Source organism: Bombyx mandarina, chromosome 01 (assembly GCF_030267445.1).
Source record: "Bombyx mandarina strain Sakado chromosome 01, ASM3026744v2".
NCBI lineage: Eukaryota > Metazoa > Arthropoda > Insecta > Lepidoptera > Bombycidae > Bombyx > Bombyx mandarina.
The window spans coordinates 2,905,548-2,921,777 of NC_143208.1; the positions used below are offsets into that span (position 1 = coordinate 2,905,548).

A 16,230-nucleotide genomic window follows, 5' to 3' on the forward strand; every position below is an offset into this window, starting at 1 on the left:
ACCGGGCACTTTTACTTATTTTAAAAATTACGAAGAGGATTCCAATTCTAAATTATAAAACAAAAACACCATAATTACTCCACAATACTAATAGCGTTTAGGCGTTAATCAACTTAACAACAGTTTAATAAGCAAAATAAAAAAAAGCTTATTTAATTATAATTAATTTAATTATTCACAAGTTTAAAAAAAATGGTTGCAAGTACAGCAGGCGGATTGCGACATTTGCTGAGTGGAATAGAAAGTAAGGGCGATTTGGAATGGTCACTACTTTTGTCTCAGCGCTCGACCGAGAGCGAACTTGCGCAGGCGCATATCGTGTGAGACGCTGTGATAGGCGGAAGCGATTACAGTTTGGTTGTCAATTTATTTAAACTGAAAATGTTAAGACACTAAAACTACATTATAGATTTAATTTTACAATTGGATTAAAAAAATATATATTTAAATTTAAGATGAATTCTATACAGTTTAGTGTTTGCGGTGTGCATTGGTATTCTAAAGGCATCAATATAATGTTAATTAGTAGTGATATCAAAACCAATTTGATCGAAAATACTGGTGATTTACAAATGTGTTGTACTGCATCGCTAATCTCTTGCGCACGCTGCTAACCGATAACGGAGGGGAAGGGGCATTGAATGTCGATCCGATGCCGAGGTGTGGGATCGAGAGCTGAAGAGGAGGGGGCGTACGCCAGTCTCGCCGCGAGATCACTGGCGCGCGTGTGTATTTCGTGAAATAGAATTCAGTGTTTATTTATTAATATTTGGAACATGTTTTAAACTAAATAAGGTACGTAATATAAATTAGACTTACGAACGATAAAAAAGTGTATTATTATTAATTTATAACTCGTGTCATCGAATGTGATAACAGCACTGTTTTCAATGAGTGAACCGGTTGAATAATAAGTACGGTGCGGATACGAATGCGCGGGCGGCCATGTTCGACCGCGGTTTTTAGCAATATTAAATTTTATGAGTCTGATTATAGAATGTTTTTGGGGGTCAAGTTTTGAAGATGAGTTTCGTCTGAATAGATTTACTTTCCATAAATTTATTTTAGTTCATTTATTTATAGTATATTCAAACGTAAAAAAAAACATTTTCTTAAAATTAGCACTTGATTTATTTATCAGTTGTTATTATTTAGCATAGAATCAGAACATTGTCTTTTGTGAAGATTGAACTTAATTTTTACATCGCATAGGTATACTATTAATTTGATCAAAATTAAATTTAATACATAAAAAAACTGTTTCTACTATGTCCGTAAACCGTAAATAGGTCTATGAAAATTTTAAGACAGACCGAATGTAATTATATTTTAACTTTTGGCCACAGAAAGTAACATAGAGCAATAATAAGTAAAAAAATTACAACTTTTAAGCATGTTAAAGTATTGCAGTGAGTTTTTTTATTATTATTTTAGATAATATGTATATTAGAAAAAAACATAATGTCATTTAAGCTATAATTCAGAAACAATAAAACGGATAAAAGTTAATAATGGTTAATTGAGTAGGCTCTACATTTCATGGTCTAATAGTTTAAAATGAATAACGTAGTTAGAAGATGAGTAACATTCAGTGCACAACAAATAGATGAATGCTGAACAATTAAGTCATTACTTAGATGATTTACACTTATCTGTAGAGGCTGTACCATCGTTATTCAAAATTAGTGCTGCACCCCGCTCACCAGCCTTTTCAGGATTATAATCGAAATCGAATACCTACAGGTCAATTAAAATAATTCCCACCCACTTTATATTTGGAGTATGGTTATGATAAAAAATTTAAGCGTACCTATTAGTTTTGTAAGTCAACATAACGATTTTCGTAATTTTTTTTTGTTATTTGTACTTGGTTCAAAGATCGATCTTCTTTCTCTACGTAAATTCGTTTTTGGTCTACGATATGGATAAGTGTGTAGTTATTTTCTATTGTTTCTTTAACACATTCTACATATTTTAAGGTAATGGAAATAAAGCATAATTTATTAATGTGTTACGGGCTCAATAATAATCACACGAAGGTCCACAACGAAGCAGATCGGATAGCTTTTTATTAATGTAGTTTGAAAGAATTTAAATAACGTTTCATTATAATACGCAAGAAGTGAAAAAATTTGCCGACCTGGTGTGGAATTTTTGCATCTTGTTTCGCACGATTCCTTGCTTATACACATTTTGATGAGCAACAATCTAAATGCTAATAAAATCGTATGGAGGAAAGTTTTCGCTTCGACTTCGCTTTCTTATATTATCTATCTATCTTTATATGTTTGTTTATCCTAGGTGTGCCACGCGGCTTCACATGTGCTAAATGCTTAATTAAAAAAAAATATGTATATCTGGTAAAAGGAACTCAAGTTGTTGCTCTATTTCTGCATGAACGAAAGACAAACAAACACACTTTCGTGCTAAGCTTAGGAGCGGGTCAAGAAATTCCTCATAAAACCTTGTAAAATATAAAACTGGGGCTCTACATCTATATAAATATAAATTAGATTAACTGTATTGTTACGCATCTGATTTTAAAGCGAATAAACCAGGCCCCTTTTAACCCGAAAACACGCACGGGTCATGTGGGTTCGCTATTTAACGATTGTTTCATTATACATTATACATATTCATTATAAACACACCTTGCCGGTCAAACAGCTCACCGCCATTGAAAATTAATGTCCAATGATTTCAGTGTCGCCACGTAAACTTGCTAAAAAGCTCATCGCTATTGGACTTACAAAAACATTGCTTAGCAAACTAAACCAACTGACAGTGATCTCATTAGATGCTAAGTAGCGGCTGCTCTCATATGGCAACGATTTTCTAGGTAACTACTGCTTACAAAGTAAACAAATTCGGATATGAGCTGTTCAGAACAATCTTACGATTTCCTTTTCTCATTCCGAGTGATCGCCATCAGAAGCCTTGGTATTTCATTCGTCGTCGACACAAGCCATTTAGTGGAAAACTTTCATCTAGTAAATTTCACTCTCATTTCAAATGAAAGCTTGTTTCCGTTCTGAATCGAAGTTATAGTTCACCCTGTATAACTTGCTTATACAGGGTGTCCCGCAATGGATATATCAAGCCTATATATATATATATATATATATATATAGTGGCTATAGTATCAACAATGTAAACCACGTTTAAAATTAAACTAAAATTAAGTCGTAATTTATAATATAGTTTCATAAAAACTAGTTTAATAATTATTTTAAATACTCAACTCTTCGATGACAGTCATGAATTTATACAACAAAAGTACCCCTAGGCCGTTCATTCAAAACGAGATATACAATAACATATTCGTTCAACTAATTTCAAACAATGAATACAATAATGTCGCAACTCTATCACTAGGTCCATACAGCTCAAAAATTTCAATCAAATTACGCATGTTACTAAATTTCACCTTTATTGCAAAGACAGAAGTTGTTTGATGTACTGACACAGTCGGAGCGGACTTTCGGCGCCGACGGAGTGTATAATATATGTTGTATGTATTTCAATCAGCTGACATCACGTGAACTTTTTGAGTTCAGAAAACCTGCTTGGCTTGACCGACCACACTATCACGTTTACTACATTTTCTTATAACCTTTGACTTCCGGAAGCAATCGGATGGTGTTGTTTCAATATTTTTAAAATTAGATATTTTACAGTCGTCGTGGCCTAAAGAATAAGACGTCCGGTGCATTCGTTGTTGCGATGCACCGATGTTCGAATCCCGCAGGCGGGTACCAATTTTTCTAATGAAATACGTACTTAACAAATGTTCACGATTGACTTCCACGGTGAAGGAATAACATCGTGTAATAAAAGTCAAACCCGCAAAATTATAATTTGCGTAATCACTGGTGGTAGGACCTCTTGTGAGTCCGCACAGGTAGGTACCACCGCCCTGCCTATTTCTGCCGTGAAGCAGTAATGCGTTTCGGTTTGAAGGGTGGGGTAGCCGTTGTAACTTTACTGAGACCTTAGAACTTATATCTCAAGATGGGTGGCGCATTTACGTTCTAGATGTCTATGGGCTCCAGTAACCACTTAACACCAGGTGGGCTGTGAGCTCGTCCACCCATATAAGCAATAAAAAAAAAAAGGAATTTTTACTCTTTCGTGCGCTGAACTTAGTTTACGTACATAAATCTTTGTAAGTTAAAAGTGATTCAAGTTATCACTTAGGTAAGTTTGTTGATCACGTACCAGAAAAAGCTTAATGAAAGCGGTATCATAGCGACAGTGTCTATTTGCCGGATATAAACGTATTTAGTATGCGAACCTAATTCGGACAACCAGTTTATATCCAGTTGGTACTGACGGATGCTAGAGCATCTTGTAAGACCGCATGGGTAGGTACCACGCCCCGCCTATTTTTGCTGTGAAGCAGTAATGCGTATCGGTTTGAAGGGTGGGGCAGCCGCTGTATAAAAACTGAGACTCCATAATTCATGTCTCAAAGTAGATGGCGGTATTTACGTTGTTAATGCCCATGAGTTCCGGTAACCACTTAACACCAGGTTGACCGGGAGCTCGTCTACGGTCTTAGCAAAAATGAAAGCAAATAATCTCATCTTATGATATGTGGCCAGCCTTATTTATTACTACGAATCGCATTACGGTACCTTGCGTAAAACATAATTCAAGGGTTGACAGAATAATAGTTTACTCGTTATGTTCATGTAATCTTTATTCCGAAACTATTTACTTCGATTCATTATTTTCATGGAATCGATTATGTATTCTGATAGAACCCCTACCATCTCTAATACCCATTTTGGAACGACATCCATTATACGAAAAGTAGTAATGAATTCAAGTTGAAAAACATTTTTTTTTCTTAAATACGAACAGGCGATGTCAGGTAAGAATATTATTACATATTAATGCAAATACACGACACGAGTTTGTCCGACCCCAAAAACCCGTATCTTATCTTACGATTGGTGCATTTTTTTTTTAACAACGAGTTAGTTGAAGGCAATCTTATATTCTCGTCTGCTCTATTTAATTTTGCATAATTTAGCCTTCTGACTTTATGCTATATGTTATATATTTTAGAAATGTTTCTGATTATTAATAATACCTTTGCATATACGACGAGCGTCTGTCCAGAATTAAGGCAGTGTAAATAAAAATCAAAGTTACGTTTGATTATTAAATAGTATTTATTGGTCTGTGGTTTTCGATATGATGTACATAGCGATACCTGATTGAATTTAATGGTATCGGTGTAAATTGGCACGGTGCGTACAACGCGTTCTCGTGCAATAACCAACAGCGTGTTTTCGGTTATCCGATAACTGAGTGTGGGTTAAGTTACGAGCTACAACCTAATTCTAAGCATATTCATTTAAACACAATTCAAGCCTTAATAATCCAATAAATCGAAATATTATGTACATATTCTTTTAATGATTTTTTTTTATGTACATAATAATGTATCAGATGTTTAAAGGCATTTGGGTCATGTTGTAATATTACATTACCCGATGTTGTATGTAGCCTTTCGAATTTTCGTAGTATAAAATAAATAATATTTACCGTAAAACTCGTAATTCTGACATGAGTCGGTAGGTATACTCGTATTCAAACCGCTCTTACTTCTAAACCTGCTACACGTTGTGATCGCGGCCTCCGCATACAAATGCCGAGGTGAGCTGAGCAAGTGTGTCGCCCCTCTTCGGCATCGAGATCGGAGTTCCGGACGTGGCCCACGCATACCTATAGAGAAATTATTATTGCTTATGCTGTAATGACGGAACTGTGGGAAGAAATGCGTCATCAATGTTTTTACTGGCTGTCATAGCAACGCTAATGATATACGGAATTCGCTGAACGTTATCGATATCGGCACGTGTCGTCTCTATAACGAAAAATGTAAGTTTGATACCAGTATTATCTATATATTAATACGTGAAGCAAAAACTTTGTATCCCTTTTTACGAAAATTGCGCGGACGGAGGAGTATGAAATTTTCCACACTTATAGAGAATATAGAGAAGAAGTGCACAATGTTAATATTTTTTGAAAATAATGCATAAGAGATACATTAAATCAATAAAGAAAACATTACACACACTACATACCATGTATTTGACGCACACACGCATGCATACTATTTATTGTCAAACTTTTGTTCTTGACGTCTGTTGTCAAATTGAGAATACATTAAATATTGTTTGTCTTAATTTATATTTTTTATAGTGTAGTCTTGGCGAATTTTGGGATTAAGAAAGTATAAAATACAATCATAATAGTGTACAAACTTACAATTCTAATTAATTATAGTCGAATTTCGACTACTGCGGAACCTCTAGCACTGGCAAATACTATAATATACGTAAAAACAATTTAAATTGATATAAATTTGTGTTTCAAATCATACCGGTTCTGTTGTTTAAGTTAAGCAAAACTGAAGCTAAAAGTATTATTATACCATTTAAGCTAGTTTACCTGTCCTCGATTTTATGAACCATGAATTGTCGTCTAAGATCTCTCTTCGAAAACCATTAGTTGCGGCAAAGCTTACTTCGTAAGACCACGGATAATTTAGTCGTCAGCTGTAGCGTACTTGGATCGGTTAATACGTGAACGATGTCAGTGAACTCCAAGTGTGACCCTGGTGTGACTGTGCTATGTCGCAGTTCGATAGCTTCGACTAAATTAGCCTTGAGAGGCTATTTGCCACGTACCATCCGGCTATGGAATGAGCTCCCCTCCACGGTGTTTCCCGAGCGCTATGACATGTCCTTCTTTAAAAGAGGCTTGTGGAGATTATGAAGCGGTAGGCAGGGGCTTGGCTCTGCCCCTGGCATTGCTGAAGACCATGGGCGACGGTAACCACTCACCATCAGGTGGGCCGTATACTGGTCTGCCTTGTAGGCAATAAAAAAAAAATTCAATTTCGCCTTGACGACTAGGTGAGTTCACGGGGCTCAAACCGGAGTGTTGCTAACACTGGCCCTAGTAAGAGCAGAGCTTCGCAGAATCTACCACCGGATCGGAAACGCGACCCACTGAGAAAATCCGGCGAGAAACTCAGTGGGTTAAACCTTCCATTTACAAAAAATCAGTACTATATTGTATGACTGTGAAAGTGGACCTTGTTTTCTATTCACAATTAAATTTTTTTTTTTTTTTTTTTTATTGCTGAGATGTGTGGACGATCTCACAGCCCACCTGGTGTAAAGTGGTTACTGGAGCCCATAGACATCTATAACGTAAATGCGCCACACACCTTGAGATATAGTTCTAAGGTCTCAGTATAGTCAGTTAAATTCTTGAATGACAAAATTTTATTGTTCTCAAAAACGTTTCGATTAGTATAGATCCAATGACTGACCATTTTATTTATAATTTCTTGTATTAAAAACATGATGGCCTTATTTATCGATTGCGTTATAAAAATCCAAAAGTGTTTTCAGAGACAACGTACTTAGTTCTTAGAATATATAGAAGTTATTTATTAAATGAATTGGTGACATTAGTGAATGGAGTTGCATGTAGCAATTTTTTTATCAGGCAACGGCTAGACTTTCTTTATGCCATTGATTATGTCATCATCTAGAAAAGCGATAACGTTTTCAATTAATTATTAAAAATAACCATAATGAATACTTAGTAGCCTCTTAAGAGATTTAAATCAGTTTCATAACACGGTTCATGTTTACAAAAAAATAATTAAAATCACAACTCAATCAATGCCCATTGAATAGAAAGTCATAAGGTAAGCCTTAAAAACTAAACGCATGTAATTATGATGTAAGTATTATTAACAGAAAATAATTAACGATAAATCATTAACTAATACGTGTGAACGTTAAATGTGTATTATCATTACGTGCTTAATGTAAGTGCGACAATAACTTTATAGGAGAGTGATGCAGTTTTATATATTATAAATCGATAGAAATACTTAAAAAATTGTCATAGAACAAGCACAATGAAAGACAATGAATTAAGTAGCATTTACCAGTTTTATTTCGTATACAATATAGAGATTACTTGAGGCGTTGAATTTAAAGTAAAGCACATCAAATATTTTCCCGGTAATAATTTGAGCAAGAAAACATGTAGGTGTCATAAAGTATTGCGAACCGGCAGAACGACTCGTTTCACATACATATTTAAAATTTCGTCATTTTCGCTTTCTTCTATTTGCAGAAAATGTTAAACGTAAATATATTCAGATCTACCATTGTCTGTCTTTCGACCGGTTATACGTTCTGACGTAAAGCAACCAGCCAATACGAATGAGAACGACCAATATTTAGTGAAAGTGAGCCCACCTAACCGGACTAAAGAAATTAACGTTTAGATCGTTACATAAACATAATTAATGTCTTTGTTTACAAAACTATCCTGTTTATAATAGGAAGTAGTATCAGTTCGAGTGAGTGTTACGATCTAATTCTGCTGCGAAGTGTCAAAAGTTTCAAGAATACTCACTTTAAGATGTCTATAGGATCCGGTCTGTGGTCAACGTACGGAAGCGTCAATAGACGAATTGGATGTTGGATTAATGAATCATGTGAGGTTTTTTGTGAGATATTTTCATAAATAAAAATCATACGTTCAATTGTTGCAACTAAAGAAATTTCGAGTTTCAAGAATGCTAACTTTAAGATGTCTACAGGATCCGGTCTACGGTCAGCGTATGGAATCCTCAATGGATGGATTGTATGTTGGATTAATAAATCATGTCAGGTTTTCTTGTGAGATATTTACATAAATAAATATCATACGTTCAATTATTGCAACTAAAGAAATTATGAGTTTCAATAATGCTCACTTTAAGATGTCTACAGGTTCCGGTCTGAGGTTAGCGTACGGAAGCGTCAATGGACGGATTGTATTTTGGATTAATGAATCATGTGAGGTCTTTTTTGTGAGATACTTTACATAAATAAATATCATACATTCAATTGTTGCAATTAAAGAAATTCCGAGCTTAAGAGAATATTTACCGTAGTTCATCCTCCCATTTTCTTTACTCATCGCTGACTCAATAACCCAAATTGTGTCAAGACCTGACGATAACAGCAGTCGCCTGATCTTGTGCAATCTCTCGCCAGACGTCAGCCAACAGTTAAGTATTTAATCAATTGAATTCAAACTAAAGTGTTTTTTTAATTCAAGTAGGTATTTACAGGCATCCTAACTTAAATAGCTACGTCAGTCCATGTACTACAAAACTTTCGTTGTGAATTCATAAACATTCATCTATACTTCTATACTAATATTATAAAGAGGAAAGATTTGTTTGTTTGTATTGAATAGACTCCGAAACTACTGAACCGATTTGAAAAATTCTTTCACTGTTTGAAAGCTACATAATTCCCGAGTGACATAGGCTATAATTTTATATATTAATAAATAGGAGCCGGAGCGGGCCGCTAGTGTTTTATATATATGTTTCATATTTGAAACCGTAGTTGTTTGTTACTGTCAGAATATAACCATAAGTACTGCACGGGGTCAACGACTTACAGAGCCGCCCATAAAATATCAGCGGTGAACTTGCTTTTATCATTCTTATATATATATATATATATATATATATATATATATATTTAAGATTGTTTATTAGTTTAGGAAAAGACGATACGATCTTGATGTTCCAATTTAAATCATCAAAAGCTTACATTGAAAATGGGGGCAGCGTTGATACGACCGGAAACATTAGGTTGTATCGGCTAATTAATTCAATACGAAATAAACCTACTTGTAGAAATGTAACGTGAAAAGTTACGGTTCTTTAAATAAGATCTTGAAGTGGTGGTAGGTCATGTTGTAAAGCCTTTTGAACCACCGCTCTTCTTGGCTCCGATTTGTCATTAGAACAACTATTGTTCACTGAAGTATGAAACTTATGGAAATGAAACGTCAACAAAATAAAATTATATATGCAATCATATTAAATCGATATCAAAGTTGATAAATAATGTACAACCTAAGACAGACGGCTGAACTGATTGACAGTGACATTTGGTGCGCTAAACATAGCGGATTTTAGGCCTCATTAGGTATTTACGTATATTCATGTTTCACTTTATGTACGCACTGAAATAATGTTATATTATTTTCCTGCGAGTTACAGTGCTGAGTGAGAACGAGATAGATATATGTTTATGTGTGTGCCTTCAAAATGGGTGCTATTTATATAGGCAATTGTACGTATAGAACACTGAAGTATTCTATGGTATAGAACAATATGTTCGGTCCCTACTATATAGGTCTACGCTATTGTTTCAGTCCAATAGACATTTACTTAATGTCTCAATGTACTGAGTGACATTGACGCAGCAAAACGTACTACAGATGCACATTCAAAAATTACTTACTTGGATTTTTTTCACCTCATCCAAATTATTTAACAAAATAATAGTCATAGTGATAGAGTCATTAGTTGGAAAAATAAACACCTGAACAGATCGTGCAGCCGAAAGTAATGTTTTTGCAAAAGTACGTGCATTAAAGTAAGACGCACGCACCGACCATGCTCTAATTGAAATAAGTGAAAGTTCAACAAGAATAAGTGCCAAAGTGTTTGTCTGTCACAGTTTCCCTGCAAGTAGGACATGCGGCAGCCGCGCGGGAAAATACTGCGATCGTGGACCGCAAAGCTTTTATATATCCACTGTATACTATATACTAACTTAGATGTGTTTTAATGTGAAGCATACGAAGTAACGCTTGGACTTGCCTCATTTATTATCATTGTCAATGTGACTGTAAAGCCGATTGTAACTTCTGAAAAAAATATATATAATTTTTCCTATAACATGTAATCAAATGTATAGAGATAACAATAAACTGTCTTTAATGCTTTAAGCGAAAACAGGAGATCGATTAAAACCCAATTGTGGTTAAGCTTAGAATAATAATAATGTTAATAATAAAGCTTTCTGTATTCCACACAAAAATACTTAATTACAAACAATTTAAAGATACATTGATGGTTATTGTTTTTATTTTTATTAAACAGTTAAAAAGTAAATATTAAAGTTTAAAAAGTTAATTAAGAAGTTAGTTTAGGATTAAAAAGTTAGTTTTTTCTTATATTAATTTTAATATTATTTTCATTATTTCTGTATGGACCCCCTTCGGGTAAAAAAGCTTAGAATAGACTGGTATAAATATAAAAATAAAATAGAAGTTATCGACAAAGTTCGTATCTTAAAGAATGCATTAAAACATTGTTTAAATGAATTCCGCGTGCGTTAGTGTGTACCGAGCTGTACGATGTACCGTTTGATTTTGCCGACGGAATAAATATTTGCACGCGCGTAAAAACTTTACGGTAAACTTTAAGCGTATGAGGATAACAAATTATATTCGATTATTGTTATACTAGACGCTACGATCAACACTATTGTCGATCGAAGATAATACGTGTAAATTCGTATTATTTTCGAAGCACACAATTTTTAAGAAAGAAGAACATACAAAAAATAATTAATAAAATAATTAGCATAGATTTTTTTTTATTGCTTGGATGGATGGACGAGCTCACAGCCCACCTGGTGTTAAGTGGTTACTGGAGCCCATAGACATCTACAACGTAAATGCGCCACCCACCTCGAGATATAAGTTCTAAGGTCTCAGTATAGTTCAACGGCTACCCCACCCTTCGAACCGAAACGCATTATTGCTTCACGGCGAAAATAGGCGGGGTGGTGGTACCTACCCGTGCGGACTCGCAAGAGGTCCTACCACCAGTGATTACGCAAATTATAATTTTGTGGGTTTGGTTTTTATTACACGATGTTATTCCTTCACCGTGGAAGTCAATCGTGAACATTTGTTGAGTACGTATTTCATCAGAAAAATTGGTACCCGCCTGCGGGATTCGTACACCGGTGCATCGCTACATACGAATGCACCGGACGTCTTATCCTTTAGGCCACGACGACTTTAAAATAGAATATAAATAGAATTTAAAATAAAATAGAACAAATAAAGAATAGAATGTCTTTGGCATTTTACATCTTTGGTAACGGTTTTAACTACGTAGGTTCATCTAAGTAATTAAATAATATCCAATTTTAAAGCCTTTTTTTTCGAATGCTCTTTTAAATACTATTATTATTACTATTATAGCCAGTTATTTAACCACAATATGAAGACAACGACAAATCATGAAGTCGTCGTAACCTAAAGGATAACAGGTCCGGTGCATTCGTATCTACCGATGCGACCGTGCCGGTGTTCGAATCCTGCTGGCAGATTTCCCGATTTCCGATGAAATACGTACTAAGTAACTTTTTACGAATGACTTCTGCGTTGAATAAACATAAATACCGCAACAATTAAAATTTTTCGTAATTACTGGTGTTAAGGCATATTTGAGCCCGCACGGGTAGGTACCACCACCCTGCCTATTTCCGCCGTGAAGCAGTACTCATAAGAGGTCCTATCACCAGTAAATTATAAATTGTCAAAAAATCCTCCCGAACTGCGATCTCACTTGCTTAAAACCATCAGATCACGAGTACGTTGCAAAATAACAAATAATTACGTGTGAATAAATATTAAAATAATTTAAAAAACTGTGGTCGGTCGTGTTCGCGGGCGTTTCATCTATCACACCTCATCATTCAATTTTTGTTTCGTATAAAATGATGTCCTAGTTAACGTGATATTCTGTTTCGGTAATAATAGCTTTCAGCTCGTATTCCCTTTCGCAATGCATTCATTTATGTAGCAAAAATTACGATTTCAAAAACATACAGCTACAACATAAAACAGTAATACTGTTTTAAAACGTTGTAACCAATGTTTCGTTAAGTTCTGTAAATATTCTTTTGAGGCGTGCGAATTCTTTTTTTGAACTCTCTGAACTTTTTTATTGCTTAGATAGGTGGACGAGCTCACAGCGCACCTGATATTAAATGGTTACTGGAGCCCATAGACATCTAAGACGTAAATGCGCCACCCACCTTGAGATCTAAGTTCTAAGGTCTCAGTATAATCACAACCGCTGCCCCATCCTTCAAACCGAAACGCATTACTGCTTCACAGCAGAAATAGGCAGGGTAGTGGTACCTACCCTCGCGGACTCACAAGAGGTCTTACCACCAAAACTTTTATTGTAAAACTTACATTTCGATCTAAAATCCAAATGTTCTGAGTGCAATGGAACGCAAATTTGGTGCATATATATATACTTGCTCTAGTATTAGTTTTGTGGCATTTTATTGAAATTTGATGACAATTTTCTGGTTGTCGCTGTGTTAACATTTTGGGTAAATAGTTCACGTAAATAGTTTGTAAGAAAATAATAGGATGCGGAAATGTTAAACACATTATTATATTACATTGTTAGAATATTACTGCCCTGTCTATTTCAGTGTATTACTTAAAAGTTAATTAAGAGTGTGTAAAAAAAAAATAATGGCGGTTTCAAAATGTCGTATACATAATTTTACACCGATGCATACAATTTATAAGAAGACGAGAATACAACCTACCTGATGGGGAGTGGTTACCGTCGCCCATGAACTTTAGCAATGTCAAGGGCAGAGTCAAGCCGCTGCTTACCGTTAAGTACTCTCTACAAGCCTCGTTTGAAGAAGGGCATGACATAGCGCTCGGAAAACACCGTGGAGCTCATTCCGAAGCCGGATGGTACGTGGCAAAAAGATCTCTTGAAAACATTTCGACTAGATCATGAATAATATCATCGAAATGGCGAAGTTAACCCTGCGGCTACAACATTAATATTCATTTCAGAATGACTGATTACGAGCGCATTAAGAACTCGTGCCTCCAGCGGGCGGTGCTCTGGGAAGATCCTGACTTCCCAGCGAATCAGACTTCGGTCTTCTATTACCAGACGCCGCCGTTCAATTTCGTCTGGAAACGCGCCAAAGTATGTATGCACTCTTTTAAATTACGCAAATATAAGTAAGAATAAGCCCTCCAAATTTCTTATGGTGGTCCTCACGCCAATGCCAATATGCGTGCGTCTGTAGGGTCAATGATATCGGACACGTCGTTGTTGAATGAAACAATACTCATATCTGTGGAATCTATGAAAACATTTTGAACTAGCGATACTGTGTTGTGTGTACTATGCAAGTTTCACAATTAATAAATTTAGAGTGCAACATCAACATATTGTGTCATTTGGGACGGTGTGCAATTGTTCGTATGCTTACCACAGATATACCGCTAGGAAGGAATTATAGGTTAAAGGAATGAGGCTGAGGTTTGATGATTGATCGTTGGTCGTGACGAGATTTATGAATGAAAACATAGTTAAACAAACAAACAGACAAACTGTCCGAAAATTGTTAGTTTCGAAGTCACATGTGATAGATTTAAACCTTAGAAAACGTCATATAATCATGAACCTGTAGCAATCCACTGGTGGACGTAAGCGTCTCCAATTGCACGTCACGAAGTACGATCCTCGGCTTTTCTCATCCAGCTCTTGCCTGCCACCCTGCATAGACCGTCACTCCACTGAGTCCAAGAGCGTTCTATCATATGATATGATTATCATGGTCTTAAATTACCACTTAAGATACCACCACCCTGCCTATTTCTGCCGTGATGCAGTAATGCGTTTCGGTTTGAAGGGTGGGGCCGCTGTAACTATACTGAGACCTTAGAACTCATATCTCAAGGTGGATGGCCGCATTTATGCTGTAGATATCTACACTGCGGTTACCACTTAACACTAGATGGAATGTGAGCTCGTCTACCCATCTAGGCAATAAAAAAAAATTAAATTTTAATATAGTCATCATTTTGTAACATTATAATATTATCGATTAATAATTTTTGAAACAATTTCACGCGTCTCTAAAGAAAAAAAAAATGACTTAACATCACATTTATCCGTTCCTTCAGGAATTTCACATTATCTATCACCACAGTGGAATGTAATGCAAATGAAATTACTGCATATGTAGCCGAAGAATATTTTCTTGTAGAGCACAATGTTTGAACTGTGGCCATGGCATTCAAGATGATTGTAACTTATTCTTCTTTTATCAACTTTTTTTATTTTATTGTTTTGCAACGATTATATTGCCAATATAATCTTACCGTGCCTAATAATAGTTTCGTTATAAACCACGATTTATATAACATTGGAATTTTGCTTATCCTGATCACAGTAAAAAAAATATTTCATCTCCTCAGTACTAGTTTTCATATTTCTGAAACTATAAATGTACATATTTTACTAAAATCAGATAATTGAGTTTTAAGTAAATGATGATTAACAATGACTATTATTTACATTCAACTACTCCTAATTTGGCTTGACCATCGTTGTCTTTATGTCCAATGATAATAATATCTATAGTTTTAATTGGGTATAAACACGAACATGCTTATAGAAAAATTAAAATGCAAACATCGTATCCAAACAGCAATCCAACACTCCAAACAATATGTTTTTAAGTTCTGGAATACCTGGGTATGTAATAATCCATTTTAATTGTTGAAGTTTTGAATAGCAAAAATCTACTCTATCTTCGTCGATTTAAAGATTAATTTCGTATTATTGACAATAAGCACATCTGATGCTGTTCTCGATACGGTAGCGGAGCTTTGTTCGTGATATACAAAAAAATGTTCTAATTAATTTAGAATGCAATCGGATAAGCTTACTGAACTAAGACGAATAATCGGTTCGCAAAGCATAGATTCAGTGTTAAACACAGATGGAATCGATTCTTTAAAAACATATATAATCGTTATCGACACGCAAACGGATTCTGAATACATTGTTATGATGTTACCAATATTCGCTCAATGATCGATATTCCAACCTGGTCACCTTAAGGTTTATTGTCTTGAAATCGATTGATATATATTATTATGTATATACAACATCTTGTTCGTCAAAAGCTAATAAACATAACAAAAAAATCTTGACTGCTATAATTTGTCTTCGGCTAATTAGAAATTGATTTTGAAGCTCTTATCATTTTTATTAAGTTAGGTATATATTTTGCTATATAATCATCATATCATTTATTGGTTTCATGTGAGTTAAAAATTGCGTCGGATCAAGGAATGTGGTAATTAAGAAAGAATTTCCTCGAAATACGCGAAGTGCGTCTCACAGTCTCGTGTCCAGGTCATCGGAGACATGATCACCACACATTTTCGGTGTCCTACCCCTGGATCATTTTCGATTCAATCCAATTTCCATCCTAATGCTGGTTTAATTACATCACTAAAACTGTCTTTTTC

General features: G+C 35.0%; 1 protein-coding gene across 1 annotated transcript in view; it reads left to right on the forward strand.

Moving 5' to 3' along the window:
* Positions 1-645: 645 nt before the first annotated feature.
* The window catches only part of CalpC (calpain C), an 81,393-nt gene continuing 65,808 nt past the window's right edge, over positions 646-16,230 (forward strand). The window contains exons 1-2 of the mRNA XM_028180123.2: positions 646-795; positions 13,750-13,888. Coding sequence (XP_028035924.2) covers positions 13,751-13,888 — 138 coding nt within the window. The 5' untranslated portion in view covers positions 646-795; position 13,750. The remainder of the gene's footprint in view (positions 796-13,749; positions 13,889-16,230) is intronic.